Source organism: Chenopodium album, chromosome 7, assembly GCF_948465745.1.
Source record: "Chenopodium album chromosome 7, dcCheAlbu1.1, whole genome shotgun sequence".
In the NCBI taxonomy this organism is placed as follows: domain Eukaryota; kingdom Viridiplantae; phylum Streptophyta; class Magnoliopsida; order Caryophyllales; family Amaranthaceae; genus Chenopodium; species Chenopodium album.
The window spans coordinates 58,410,040-58,424,153 of NC_137840.1; the positions used below are offsets into that span (position 1 = coordinate 58,410,040).

Here is a 14,114-nt window from a genome sequence, read left to right on the forward strand (position 1 = left end):
CATCTAATTTTTTGTCTTCTTGAACTTCAGGAAGAATGTTCAGAAAAAGAAAGGCAAGGGTAAGGAGAAGAAACCTTATACTCCATTCCCCCCTCCACAGCAGCCTAGTAAGGTGAGAACTATAGTCCGTAAATCTTATCTATCTTGTGTGGAAGTTTCTAGCTTGTAAATAATGTGGTAAACTTATATGGATGGATGGCTGATTTCAGAAACACGTGGTTGATGTTGAAATTGTTATGTTTGGACACCTTTTTTTGTTCTTGTGAGCAATATTAACAAGTATACCCTGTAGATTGACCAACAACTGGAAACTGGAGAGTACTTCTGGAGTGAGGAAAAGAAGTCAACAAAGATGCGGCAAGAGAAGGAGGAGAAGCAGGCCGAGAAGACAGCTGAAAACAAACGAAAAAGAGAAGCTGCATTTATTCCACCTGAGGTTTGAGATGTTCAACTTTTCACTGGTAATCATTAAAGTTGTTTGCTTGAATTTTGACACCATATGCTATTACATTACAGGAACTTGTGATGCAAGGGCATAATAGTGCAACAGATGGTAAAGGTGATGTCAGTTCCATGGCACTATCATTGAAGGTAATTGAGCAGAGCGATTTCATCCTTTTTAAACATTGCTTTGCTATACTTGGCTGGTTTGTTAAATTGGGGTTGCATAATTCTGCAGCAAAAATCAAAAGAATTTAAAAAGCAGAAATCTGCCAATCATGTGGATCCTCAAGCATATATCGCTGAAGCACCTGCTAAGAAGAAGATCAAAAGCTCGAAATCTTGACCCCTCAAGCATATATTGCTGAAGCACCGGCACAGAAGAATAGAAGATCGAAAGCTCCAAATATTGACCGGAGAATCTTGGACTTACCAATTGAGCAAGAACTCACTGTATCATAATTTTCAACAATCCATATTTGCCAATTTTGATGTATTTGCCAATTTTGATGTTAGTGAAACTGATTCTATTAGGTTGATATGGATTTCTAATACCATGAAGTTCAACATAATTTTATCTTTTAAGCTAATGTGTCTCAAAGCTTTGGGTTCAATTTTGGTTGATTTTTTGGTCCTAAGGGTATCATTTGTGAAACATAAAAAATTTCTTTGTTGCAAATAATAAGAAATAAGAAATAGTAATGCCGTAATAATAAAAAAATATGCTCCATCTATTATAAGTTCTTGGTATTAAATGGTTAAATTTACCAAATATTTAGAAGCGAAAGAGTAAAACTATTGGTCCCTTAAGATTTGCAGACATATAATATTAGATATCAATATTAGGGTAGTTTCTAACTATACATACTGATTAAAACTATTTATTGCATTAATAATAACTATTTTTGACAAGAGTAATCATAATTAGTTGTTATTTTGATGCCTATGCTTCTTTCTTTGTTTCACATACAAAAAGATCATGTTATATAAAAACCTGCAAAACACAATACCTTAGACAACTGCATATAAAATTGAAAATGAGCCGGCCCAGGTTAATAACTGTGCTAAACTTGGTCCGTTTATAACAGGGCATTATCGTCAATTTAGCTTCAAAAGTAAGGGTTAAAATGTCCAAGGCGATTTTGATGCCTAACTGCTGTTATGTTGGACGTTACTTTGCCTTGCTTAACCATGGTTACTTGGTGTTACACCAATCCAACACATCCGACTGTAAATACGAAACACGTGTCATTGTCTTTTTTAATTTGACCATGCTTTTTCAGTCCCTCATTGTTTGTTTCTTGTTCTTCTACCTAGCCAGAACTTGAATCCTTTTGCATGCAATTAATCGGATTAAAATTCGCCATTTCTCATTTACTCGGAGATCAGATCTTCTTGTGGATTTGGTGTCGGGAATGCTGTTGTGTTCGTCGATCTGGGGAAATTGCGGAGGAGTTCTGTAAATTCATTTACTCGGATATCAGCGATTATCAGGTGCGTGTTTGTGTTGCTTCGTTACTCCAATTTGTTTGCGTTTTCAATGTGTTTGCGATAAAGTAGGTGTAATTTTCGATTTACTCCAATATCTTTGCTGTCTTGAATTTGAATTGGCTTATAATTTGCACAAGTGAGATGAAAATTAGGGGTTCTATTTGTGTTTTCTGGGTATAATCAACAGTGATTCCTGATAAAGTAGGTATAATTCCTGATTTTACTCCATTTTCTCATTCGAACAAATTGTTTGCATCTTCAATTTCAAATTATTATGAGACGGAAATTAGGGGTTTGCTACTGTTTGCTACTGTAATTGAGTTTAAAGTTGGAATAATCTATCATTTACTCCAATTTTCTGCGTTTTCTATTTGAATTAGCATTTTGATATCGGTTAGCTGGTTTGTGAAGAGTGTTGTATGTCATGTAAATGTAGGCAAAATATTGGGGAGTAAATGTCGAGGAGGAAATTGGAGCCGAAGGTATGAGTTCACATATATTTTCTGCTTGTATCTTGTAATTTATGTGGTGATGAACAAATGGGTACTGATTAAGCCGCTGTCCAATGTAGGCTGGTTGTGCAAGGTCGAAAAGGAAATTGGTAGAGAAGGTATGATATTTTGCATACAAGTTCAGATACTAATGCTTATAATTGAATGATTCACATTGGTTGAATTGTCTTTGTTACAAAATGGAAACAGGACGTTGTGGGGGGTCAAGTGAATCAAAAAACAGAAGCACTGAAACCCCATGTGTGTTCAGGTAGAACAAAGGTCAGTCAACTCATACAACCTTGTTCAAACATCATGCTGAATCAAAAAAGTGAAGCACTGAAACCTCTCATGCTTAAGTTCTTCAAACAATTTCAAAATTCACTAAAACCTTAGGAATTCAGGGCCGAAATCCTTTAGGAAAGAGTATATTACTCTGACCATATTCTTGGTGTCGCTTTTGAAATTCTTGTAAGTGTATTTGACGGGGATCCAACAAGACACTATCACCAGTTTGACTCTGGGACCTTGCAACTGATTTGGGAAATCTTATGTAATTCTGTTCCTCATTTTAGTTAAATTATTTATGATTATTTTCCAATGGTATGAGGTTCTGTCAAATACTTAACAACATAGCTTGTATCCTTCTCAATATCTCATTAATTTTCTGTTCACTTTAAATTAGTGACACATATGTAGTTCAATTTGTGTTAGACAGCTTGTCTTTCATAAACATCATGGTGTAGTCTGAAATGTATCCATTGTTGGTTTTTCCAGGCACCAAATTTGACTTGCCGTGTGGAGTCATTTGGAAGAATATGTCAGAAGTTTGACGAGAGACGGAAGAGGTGGGTGTCTGAAATGGGGTTTTCTGGCCTCCTTCATTTAGCTTCTGGGATGCATATGCCTAGGCAGTTGGAATATTGGTTGCTGAGTCGGGTGGATCCCATTTGGAAGATGTTGATTTCTCCCAAGGGGTCTGAGTTTAAGTTGTCAGCGAATCAAGTACATTGGATACTTGGCATCCCGAATGGTGGCAAGTGTGTTCCCTTGAAAAAAAATATGAGGCTAGATGTTAAGGACCAGGTTGAGAAGTTGCTCAGTCGATACGGTCATTCATGGGAAACAAAATGAACGAGATACGAAGGACGTGCGTATGTTGTGAAGGGCATCCATGTCAATTCCACTATAATGGATAGAGTTGAAGGTAATTGGGAAGAGAACGAGGAGGCTGAATTTAAGACCCTATTTCTCATTCTTTCACTTCATATGGTTCTCTTCCCTACACAGTCACCACGGTTATCTTCCGATTTGTTGCCTGCTTTGACTTGTGCAACTGAATGTGCTAAGTATGACTGGTGCAACTTAGTGCTGTCCAAATTTCTGTCTTCCGTCTCTTCATTTGCGAAGCGTTTAGATGCAACAGGAAATGGTGGTGGTAGCGGTGGCTGCTTGTTGTTTATTGTGGTTAGTACTTTAATCAAAATATCCGCGTTTAAATTTGTTGAACATATGATTTTGGTTTGTTGTTTCATGCCATAGTATCATGTGTTGGTTCCTGCCATAGTATCTTGTTTTGTTGTGTTGTCTTGATTGTGTGCTGTATCCTTATGTAGTATCCTATTTTGCTTTGTTGGTTTTGTGTTGTCAAACCGTAGGTCTTTTACCTGGATCGGCTTATCAGGGATCCCCTTCGCTGGGGGACATTCCCCCGAATAACTGTTTGGGGTAAACATGATATACGTCTTACAGCCAGAGATGATCGCATTAGCGATGTTGGCGAATTTGGCAAACTTGGGGTATGTTTCTCATCTGTTTGTGAAAATTCGTTGATAATTAGTGAACCTGTGTTCGGCATTACTAAGTTAGAGTTTCCGTTCGACAGATGCTAAATTTTGCTTATGGTGAAACCCACCCTTTAGACGCGAGGGATACCAGTGGACCTCCTGAATCCTGTTGTAAGGTACAATGTAGCAGTTGGTAGACGAATGTATTCCATGCTATCATATTGAAGGTTTATGTCTGCTGATAGTACTTGCTACACCTGCAGATCGAAGTCCCAGAAACGAACTCATCCCCAAAGCCCAGGCGAAGGAGGCCTTGGAAGGGTGCTGGTGTATCGTGGTTCAATTAAGTACGGCCAGAGGTACCTATTATCATGTAACGAAATGTGTCTTGTATTCTTAATGAGCTGATTTGTTACTGAGTTTGGGCTGAATAATTGGACATTATAGCTTATAATGTGAAACAAAGGCTTGGGCTTAGCCCAAACCAAGTGGATGAACTTATTTTTAATAATCATCTTAGCCCAAACTCACATATGATGATTTTTCTGAGTTTGGACTTAATAATTGAACATTAAATCTTGTAATGTGAAACAACGGCTTGGGCTTAGCCCAAACCAACTGGATGAACTACTTTTTAATAATTGTTTTCGCCCAAACTTACAAATGATGATTTTACCAGATTTTGTGAGTAATATTGTTCTTTAACATTTGGGCCTGGCCCAACCTACTAGATGGTCAATCCCAAACCCATACCAAAAGTTTTTTAGGGTAAAGTTAGATTTGAAATCGCTTGATCCTTAATGATTCATGGTTATATAAATTTAGTTGTCTACCTCCTATACTAATGAAATGAATCAACCCGTCTCCTAATTTCGTATGTTTTCCACTTGGAAGTAAATAATTATGAGTTTAATGGTTATCCCGTGTTGCACAATACAAGATCATTATTATTCCCATTTTAATTTTTTGTATTAAAATGAGAAACACTATATACACTTATGCACATAGGATATCCGAATTGTAAACTTTTAACACTTATCCAACATCTACCTAATACCACGTACGTTTTTTTATGAATCTTTTAAGTAATTGGCGGTAGAAAATTGATTTCTTAGATTTATTTCTATTTGAGTATAATATTTACTTTTAACTTGCCTTCCTCAATGCTAATTGAACAAACTATTTCACACTTTACCAGTTATAATTACATTTGATTAAGTTGGTATGCCCGCTTCGTAATAGCAATCTAGTTATCTTTGAATGGCAAGATATATGGTAAATATGTCAAGTAATGTATGATAAGACAATTCATACTTTTTTTTAGCTAATAAAATGATTTTTTTCAAATGTTTTCTGGTAGTAATTTATTAATAGGTTAGTATTACACTATAGTAAAATACAACATAGGGTTGTACTTCACTATGGTAAAATATAGTATAGGTGAGTAGTAGACTAAGGTAAAATATTTGACTCTATGACAAGGTGGTCCCTACTCTTTCTCTATAATAAATTTAGGTTATAGTTCTTCATTCAATCAGAACATTACAACCTCTCCAAGCTAAAACATAAGTACCTGTCCATTCCATACCATCTCCAAAATTTTTATTTTCAAAAGTTTCGCCATGACCAAAGACCTTCCATACCCTCCTGGTTTTTATGGTGAGAGGGCACCGTCTTCCCTTCACTTATTTAGTCATAACAACAATTCTACCCCGGAGATGAATTTCAACGAGTACGTGTACTTCTTTAGTGACACCAGCCGCCTTACCACCAAGGTCCTTGATGTCGATATCCTTCGGGCCATCATAGCCAAACCACTTGAAAGACAAGCCTTGCTTGACAAGCTAATGATGGTGAACAAGGTGGGTGACATCGCCCCTGCCCATTTACCAAACATTGTTGATGTAATCGGTAATGCCGATGTTCAGGCGATAATTGTTGAACTCGAAGATGGGCAAGTTGAGTATGATGGAGCCACCCAACTTGTCCCGAAGAAGCTGAAGGAAAAGATAGATCCGAAGCCCAAAATTCGTCGAAGTGGGCCAATTTACTCCATTGGCGAGAAGTTCACCTGTGATTTTGGATCATACACCGATGACATCTTGTACTTCCAGGTATAACAGAACCTTTGACATGAATTGTATCTGTCTTTATAAATCACGCGTTAGTTTTATATGCTATTTACAATATTTTTGTAATATCTGTGAATTTGAGATTTTTCATCTGAATTTCGATGGCTCTTTTCATTGTCACTATGTGCAGTGCTGCCAATGTTCTATGGTGTAAATTTGACTAAGATAACCAGATAAGGATAATGGGCCTGTTGTATGCTTGTACTGGACTTCAATTTATAGTTTTTGCTGTCAAAAGTTAGAAGAGTTTTCCTTTAAACTCCATATCATGAAACTATCTTGAATAAAGTAGAAGTTACAAATTTTATTGCTGGAAAAAAAACCTGGAAATGAAAAATGTGTTTCCTCTTATGACTTTCTTGTAGCTGGATAAATGTATTTGATTTGATCCTCCGTTTTCTTTATTTCCTCTTATGACTTTCTTCTAGCTAGGTTATGTGGTAAAATCTAATTAGTTGCATCACGAAAGTTTAATTAGTTACATTTATAAAATTACACACGTTGAGCATTTAATTTAATTTTTTTTGTTTTTTTTTTTTGTTTTTTTTTTTTTTTTGAAAGAAGCATTTAATGTAATTTATGTAAAAGTTTCTTTTTTTTTTTTCTATCAATAAGGATTATATTTAATTTAATGTGGTTTTTGTTTTACTTTTTATTTAAACATTAAGGATTATAATAAAATTAAGATGTTAATTACTTCTTTTTCTGTCCTAGGTTCGTTCTCCTATGACGTGCCTTACCTTCAATGTGGTCTGGGACCAATTTATGGATGATGATCCGTCTAGCCGCTATTCTACTATTGAACTTCTTTCTAAGAGGGAGGATGGTAAGGCCACTTTAGAGTATGGTGCTAGTGTGATTATGTGGAATGGCCGAAGGTTTTGACAGGGTAAAGTCGTATCCCCTAATCAAAAATAATTACCTAAATCACTAACTAAGGTAGATAGGGAAGTAGGGTCGAACTCCACAGGGAAACAAGTCTTTTTAGTTCTAATTAATTATTATATTCTAAATTATCCAAGTAACCAATGTTTTTAGTGTGAATTCTATACTACGAAGAATGAGTTTAAAGAGAAAAGAAACAATAATAAGAAGGTCTAGGGTCACAGGTTCACCAATAATTAATATTCCGGGATAGAACGAAGTAATTAATAATTAACAATGCATAGATAACATGATTAACAGGCTCTCGCAATTTATTAACCAACACAGATCTAACAGGCTCTCGATTCATCAACACAGACCTCAGTTCCTATTAAAAATAGTCTTTAATATTAAATCAACATCTGCTCGATTCATCAATTCAATATTGCTAAACATCCACAATCAAATTACATCTGCTCGATTCATAATCTAATTGCAAAGAATTAAAACAATTCAATAGGAATTTATCATGCAATATCAACAATCAATAATAACAAACTATCCCTTCATATTAATTATGGATCCCCATAAACCCTAGAATTAAACTACTCACTAATCATCATAACTAAACCAATCAAATAAATAAATGAGAACATAATCAAGAAAACAATTAAAATAGCTGAAATTAAAAAGGGAAGAAATTGTACCAAAATAAATCTGGAATTAATGAAGGAATTAAGAACAAGAGTTTAGAGAGAATTTAAGAGAGAGAAAAATACTAAGTAGAGAGAGAAAGTCTAAGAGAAAGAAGGTAAGTAAATAATCCGTACAAAACGTATATATACTTCTCCTAAAACAAGAATTAACTAAACTTAATCAGACTCTAGGAAAAAAAAACACGCCCGATCGGGCGAAGGGGCGCCCGATCGGGCCCGCCTTTTTTACTATGCTTCTTCAGATATGCCGCGCTCGATCGAGCCTACGCTCACCCGATCGGGCGCGCCTTTCCTTCATGGCACTCATGCGAGCAGCCGCCCGATCGGGCCCAGTCTTCATCTTCAAGGCTTGGACTTCGATTGGGCTAGATTTCTCGGCCCAATCCATATTTCCTCTCGGGTCTCGAATACATGGTCCAATTGCCTCGTGATCCAAATAACCGAGCCCTTAGTCACCGGCTCTCACTGATCTTGGGCTCCAAAAATGGTCGTGTCCTTCTAGCTTCCGTAGTCGATCCAATAAGGCCCGGGAAAATGCTCCAAGAGTGCAATTTCCTGTAAAATACAACTAAAACTACGAAAACACTAGAACACACAAATTAGTAATAAAAGTGGCCCGAAAGAGCCAAAAACACTACTAATAATGACCACGGGACGGGGGTAAAACACTATATAATATAGTCATATCAGGTTTTCCAGGCCTTCTTTTAAGCCGCATTTCACCGAGGTCGTTGCTACTCACAACCCTGCGCTGATGATTTTTACGGAGGTAGGATCCCAGATGACAAACTGCACTAGGATCATTGAAGCACTCGGCACAACTATGTCATGGAAGGTAGATCCGGGGCTGGGGATACATGGGGGAAGTGTTGTTTTTTGGGATCCAAGCAGGTTCAATGGTTTGGTTCAGGTGTCGGTGTCTGATATCCCCCTCCGCATTGTGGCTACCATGAGGGCGGTTGCGGTCTGATTGTTTCAAGAGTAAGCCTTTTTTTTTTTCCTTTTTTTTTCAATTTTAAGTTTCTAATACATATTTGTCTTAACCTAATTCTGATTGCTTCTTATTTTATTTTTTTTTTTATAATTTTCCCAAACAGGTTGGAGGCGATAAGATCAGGTGGTGGTCTGCTTTGAAGATGTGGTATGGTGTTATGTGCTCAGTGTTCTGTTGTGCGCTGTTTGGAAGTTCAACTATATTATTGTTGTAATATTCAATGGATTTTCTACATATTATGTTTAAGTTAGTTCTAATGTCTGGAGTTTAAGTTAATGATGTGTTTAGAGTATGTGTTTTAGGATAATATTATGTTATGTTCACTTGATGCTGCTTGCGTGTACCCGGATGGTACCGTATTTTATCTTGTACTGTACTGTGACTTATATTAAATTATTAATGTTATGTGTGTGTTGTGTTAACCTTTTTCTGATTCTTACCAATGGTGGTTTCCACATTATTACGGCAAACTGGACTTATTCCCAACCAAATAAAATTAGAATCGGACTAGGCGTCTTCAAATCCCTTTACAATTGTGACTTTTTTTTATTAAATTTAATTTATCAAATCCCTGGCACAAAAATTCTCCTTTTTTTAAAATGTATTTGTATTACTATACATAGATCTTAACATCATTATTTTTTTTAACCATCAATGTTATAGTAATTTTTTTTCCTTCTTTTTGGGTTTCAGTACTGTCTCTTTTTAAAAAGGGTTAATAGATTTGTATGAGTCCATTGATTTTCTAAATTATTAATTGATAGAGTCACATGTTTTTAGTACTACTACTTACCCTTTTTAAAAAGGTGAAACAATTTGTCTCACTCTATTGTTTGACATTTTGACTTTACAATTCATACTCATATACTTCCCTTTTTTTTTATTTATTTACAATGACCAACTTATCTAATTGCCTTTGTTAAAAATAAAATTAAATGACAAACTTATCTAGTATGCGAATTTTTTTATTTTGTATTTATTTTAATTTTTAATGTTAATGAAAGTAAAGTCATGGTTATTGTATGTGTCCGTATACAAGCTTAACATGATTAACCATATTAAATAAAAAAAATAATTAAAAATAAAATTAAAAAAAACCATAATTAATATTAAGTTTAATGTACGTACAATACTAAGTTACCAAAAGGTGGATAAAACCATAATAGCATACCTTCGAACAATACATAACGCAATATTATACATTAATAAGAATGATATTACGATGCTCGGAAGTCTTATACTACATCTCAATGACTCTCCATTTCCTACTGTCACTATCAGCACTTACATTTACCTTGTTGGACAACACCATAAGAGCATACCCTCCTACAACACCCTTTGATGAAAAATCGTGCATTGAAGTCCAGTTAATATGCTTGCATATGAATCTGGCCATGTGAATGGACACACGTGTCTCCGTTAGGAGTATTATATCCGGCAGTTGCAGCTCAATCAGATGTTCTAACTGCTCCATAAATGACTCCCTTCCCATATCCCTACAATTCCACGTAACTAGTTTAGCTTTACTCGTTGTTTTAGTACGTGTGGTTGTGAACTGCAACGTAGCTCTCCTACCATCCAAGAGGTGTCCTCCCAAACGACGAAAATGTTGTTGAGGCTAACATGGCCTTCAATCACAATAATTTTCAAGTCGTCGGAGTAGCTATTGACCTCCATCACGTGAACCCCTTCTGATGCAATGGAGAAGGATTCCATCACGTCGGGTAACCCTGAAGTAGGGTAAATAATGTTCTTCACGCTTGAAGGAACCAGATGTTGTGCACTTGCTCCTTTAACACCACCCTCTTTCAAGAGTGCCCACCTCACTGACATTTTCAACGCCGGTGGTAGCAAAGCCAAGTCTGATAAATCGGGCACGTGAGCCGGATACAACCCTTTGCTATGTAACACTGCACCACAAGGTCACCCATCTCGTTTTTGCCACTGCATATCCACGCCGCCACCTCGCTTGCCTCTACCATCCTCACGAGTATTGTCCCATCACTTGCGATTCGATGAGATTGTATAACACCAAACAACCCTCTACCTAGAAATGGATTTCCTCCCACCGGACGAAGTGGTTTACTAGTGATGTGTATAGTGTTTGTGTTTCTTCTAAGTAGGTAAGGCACTTTCTTCACGATAAATGTAGGATGATATTTGTGTTTGGTTACTTTCTTCTTCTTTGTTTTTAAGGTCTTTGCATTTCTTGTGAAACAACTCAATGGTACGTTTATTGTGTTTACCATGGTTTCTTATGGTTTACAATTTTGGATTTTTGTACTTTAATTTTGGCATCAAGACTTGCCTATTTATAAAGAAGAACAAGTAAGCTTTGGCGCGAAATAAGCTAATATGTTTGGACTGCTATGGCGCCACAACAAAAAAATTCAACTTGGCGCCATTATTATTTTTATGCATTTCCTTGGCGCCACACGCCTTTGCTAACTGATCAGAATACAAATGAAACTATTAAATTATATGTGTATACAAATACACTTAAAAAAATCTCAAAAATAAAAGGCATCCAACCAAGTTTGTATAAAGGTAACAGACACATGTTTTAATGATAGTGACTAATTGCTATAAAAGGGGCAACTGTATGTAAGCATGGTAAATTAGTACTATACATAGCCACACCTCACCCAATTTGCCAAGTCATCGATCCTTGACCCCTTTGCAAAATAATCGATCCTAGAAACAAAGCAATCAATACTTTTGATTAAATCCACATGGCACGATCTTGATTGATGGAATAAAGGGTATGGACTTTCTACAAACTACAGTGACTACGAAATTGATGTTGAGGCCTTGGTGATTTTAAAAAATAAGTTTAATCTGAAATTTGAAAAAATGATTAATATCCTAATCCCCTTGTATTTTCCCTTTTATAATAATCCATATTATTGATTGTTATGGACTAATCCCAACTCATATAATTATCTTGTATTTTCCCTTTTATAATAATCCAAATTTTGTGATTATTATGGAGTAATCACAACTCATATAATTATCTTCTATTTTCCCTTTTAAAATAATCCAAATTATTGATTGGTATGGACTAATCCCAACTCATATAATTATCTTGTATTTTTCCTTTTATAATAATCCAAATTTTGTGATTATTATGGAGTAACCACAACTCATATAATTATCTTGTATTTGTCCCTTTGAAAATAATCCAATTTTTTATTATTATAATGGACTAATCCCAACTCATATAATTATCTTGTATTTGTCCCTTTGAAAATAATCCAATTTTTTATTATTATAATGGACTAATCCCAACTCATATAATTATCTAGTATTTGTCCCTTTAAAAATAATCCAATTTTTTTATTATTATTATGGACTAATCCCAACTCATATAATTATCTTGTATTTTCCCTTTTATAATAATCCAAATTTTGTGATTATTCTAGAGTAATCCCAACTCATATAATTATCTTGTATTTGTTCCTTTAAAAATAATCCAATATTTTTTATTATTATGGACTAATCCCAACTCATATAATTTTCTTGAATTTTTCCTTTTATAATAATCCAAATTTTTTATTATTCTGGACTAAGGGCCTGTTATCATTGACTGAACTTAGCTGAACTGAACTGAACTCAACTGAACTGAAGTGAACTGAACTGAACTGAACTGAACTGAATATTTTGTAACTGAAGGAAACTAGGAGCTGAACTGAACTGAACTGAACTGAACTCAGCTGAACTGAACTGAATTTCAACGTAAGAGAACAAGCCCTAATCCCAACCTAACTGTGTGTAAGTGTGTGTAAGTTGAGATTATTCCAGAATAATCAAAAGTTAGGATTATTTACAAAAAATTAGTCCAATTTGGGATTATTGCACCAATTTTTGTTTTTACTTAATTAACCATTTATTAAAAATTTTAAAACAATCTACACTCGATAAATAAGTAGATGTGAGATATGATTAGAGATACCCTAAACCCTTCCGAAGATAGAGAAATCCAAATCCCCTAACCAATCTACATTGTCCTCATTGCTTGTCAATAGAGGACCGGAATACCCTAAACCCTTATTACGAAGAAAGAGAAATCCAACACCCCTAACCAATCTATAATATCCTTAAACACGGGAAGTGGAATACCCTTAAACACGGGAAGTGGAATACCCTAAACCCTTCCGAAGATAGAGAAATCCAACTCACCTAACCAATCCGTAATGGCCTAATCGCTTAACAATAGGGGACCGGATTACACTATACCCTTCCGAAGATAGGGAAATCCAAATCCCCTAAAGAATCTTGCAAATGTCCTGATCGCTTGACAATAGACGACCAGAATACCCTAAACCCTTCCGAGTCAAGAGAAATCCAACACCCCTAACCAATCTATAATGCCCTAATCGCTTGACAGTAGAGGGTCGGAATACCCTAAACCCTTCCGATGAAAGAGAAATCCAACTCCCCTAACCAATGTATAATGCCCTAATCGCTTACTGTAGACACCTAAAAATGTCTCCCCAAAACCAAACCCGTTGATGAACACTTTTCACCGCCATTATTGGTCGAGTTGAGTATTTAATCTTTGGAGTGCTTAAATCCATGTTCTATCCAATATATTTCATGAACCAATCCAATTTCTAGCTCATTTCCCTAAACCATAACCTATTTTCCACTTTTCGTGTCCACATCGCAAAACTGAGAGAAACTGATTTTATGGATATAAAATTTTGATCCAATTATTATTTTGTTGGATAGGTCTTTAAATAAGCTTTCCAACCATATATCATAAGCCCAATTCCGAGCTATAACGAAAAAGATATGAGCAAAACATTAAACTCGGCCCAAAACCGACATCCTTCTACTAAAACAGCCATATATTAAAATCTACAAATTATTTTTACCTGATTCTAATTGGGTTGAAAAGTAGACTTGATAAGATTTCCAATGATATATTATATGCTTTATTCCAAGTTACGGATCAAAAGTTATGATGATTTTAAAAACGGGTAAAAAACTGGAATTACCGCGCAGCAGCTAAAATGCCGCGACGCGGTAAGATCTGACGTGGCACAGGAGAAATTCCCGTGACACGGTAATTTGGAGGGCATTTTCATGTTTTTTAGTGCCCCGTGACTTGGCATAAGTACCGTGACCCGGCGTCATATGCCGTGACACGGTGGACTTTGCCGCGTCACGGCGTTTTCTGCCGTGTCACGGTGGGT

At 35.8% G+C, this 14,114-nt stretch overlaps 2 protein-coding genes across 5 annotated transcripts in view; both read left to right on the forward strand.

Moving 5' to 3' along the window:
• The window catches only part of LOC145640367 (KRR1 small subunit processome component-like), an 8,316-nt gene extending 7,290 nt beyond the window's left edge, over nt 1–1,026 (forward strand). The window contains exons 9-12 of the mRNA XM_081691658.1: nt 31–112; nt 293–436; nt 517–591; nt 680–1,026. Of these exons, the coding sequence (XP_081547784.1) occupies nt 31–112; nt 293–436; nt 517–591; nt 680–787 (409 nt within the window). The 3' untranslated portion in view covers nt 788–1,026. The remainder of the gene's footprint in view (nt 1–30; nt 113–292; nt 437–516; nt 592–679) is intronic.
• A 703-nt stretch (nt 1,027–1,729) lies between these two features.
• LOC145639098 (uncharacterized) lies at nt 1,730–9,618 on the forward strand. Of its 4 annotated transcripts, none has more exons than XM_081690247.1 (10): nt 1,730–1,935; nt 2,369–2,414; nt 2,504–2,542; nt 2,634–2,705; nt 3,201–3,890; nt 4,082–4,222; nt 4,309–4,386; nt 4,474–6,324; nt 7,057–8,903; nt 9,020–9,618. In XM_081690247.1, the coding sequence occupies exons 8-9, from the start codon at nt 5,833–5,835 to the stop codon at nt 7,225–7,227; spliced, it is 663 nt and encodes a 220-aa protein (XP_081546373.1). In that variant the 5' UTR covers nt 1,730–1,935; nt 2,369–2,414; nt 2,504–2,542; nt 2,634–2,705; nt 3,201–3,890; nt 4,082–4,222; nt 4,309–4,386; nt 4,474–5,832; the 3' UTR covers nt 7,228–8,903; nt 9,020–9,618. The 4 variants fall into 3 exon arrangements, with proteins under 4 accessions (XP_081546373.1, XP_081546376.1, XP_081546375.1 ...); XM_081690249.1 differs by lacking the exon at nt 2,634–2,705; XM_081690248.1 differs by lacking the exon at nt 9,020–9,618 and having other exon boundaries at nt 7,057–9,012.
• The last annotated feature ends 4,496 nt before the right edge of the window (nt 9,619–14,114 follow it).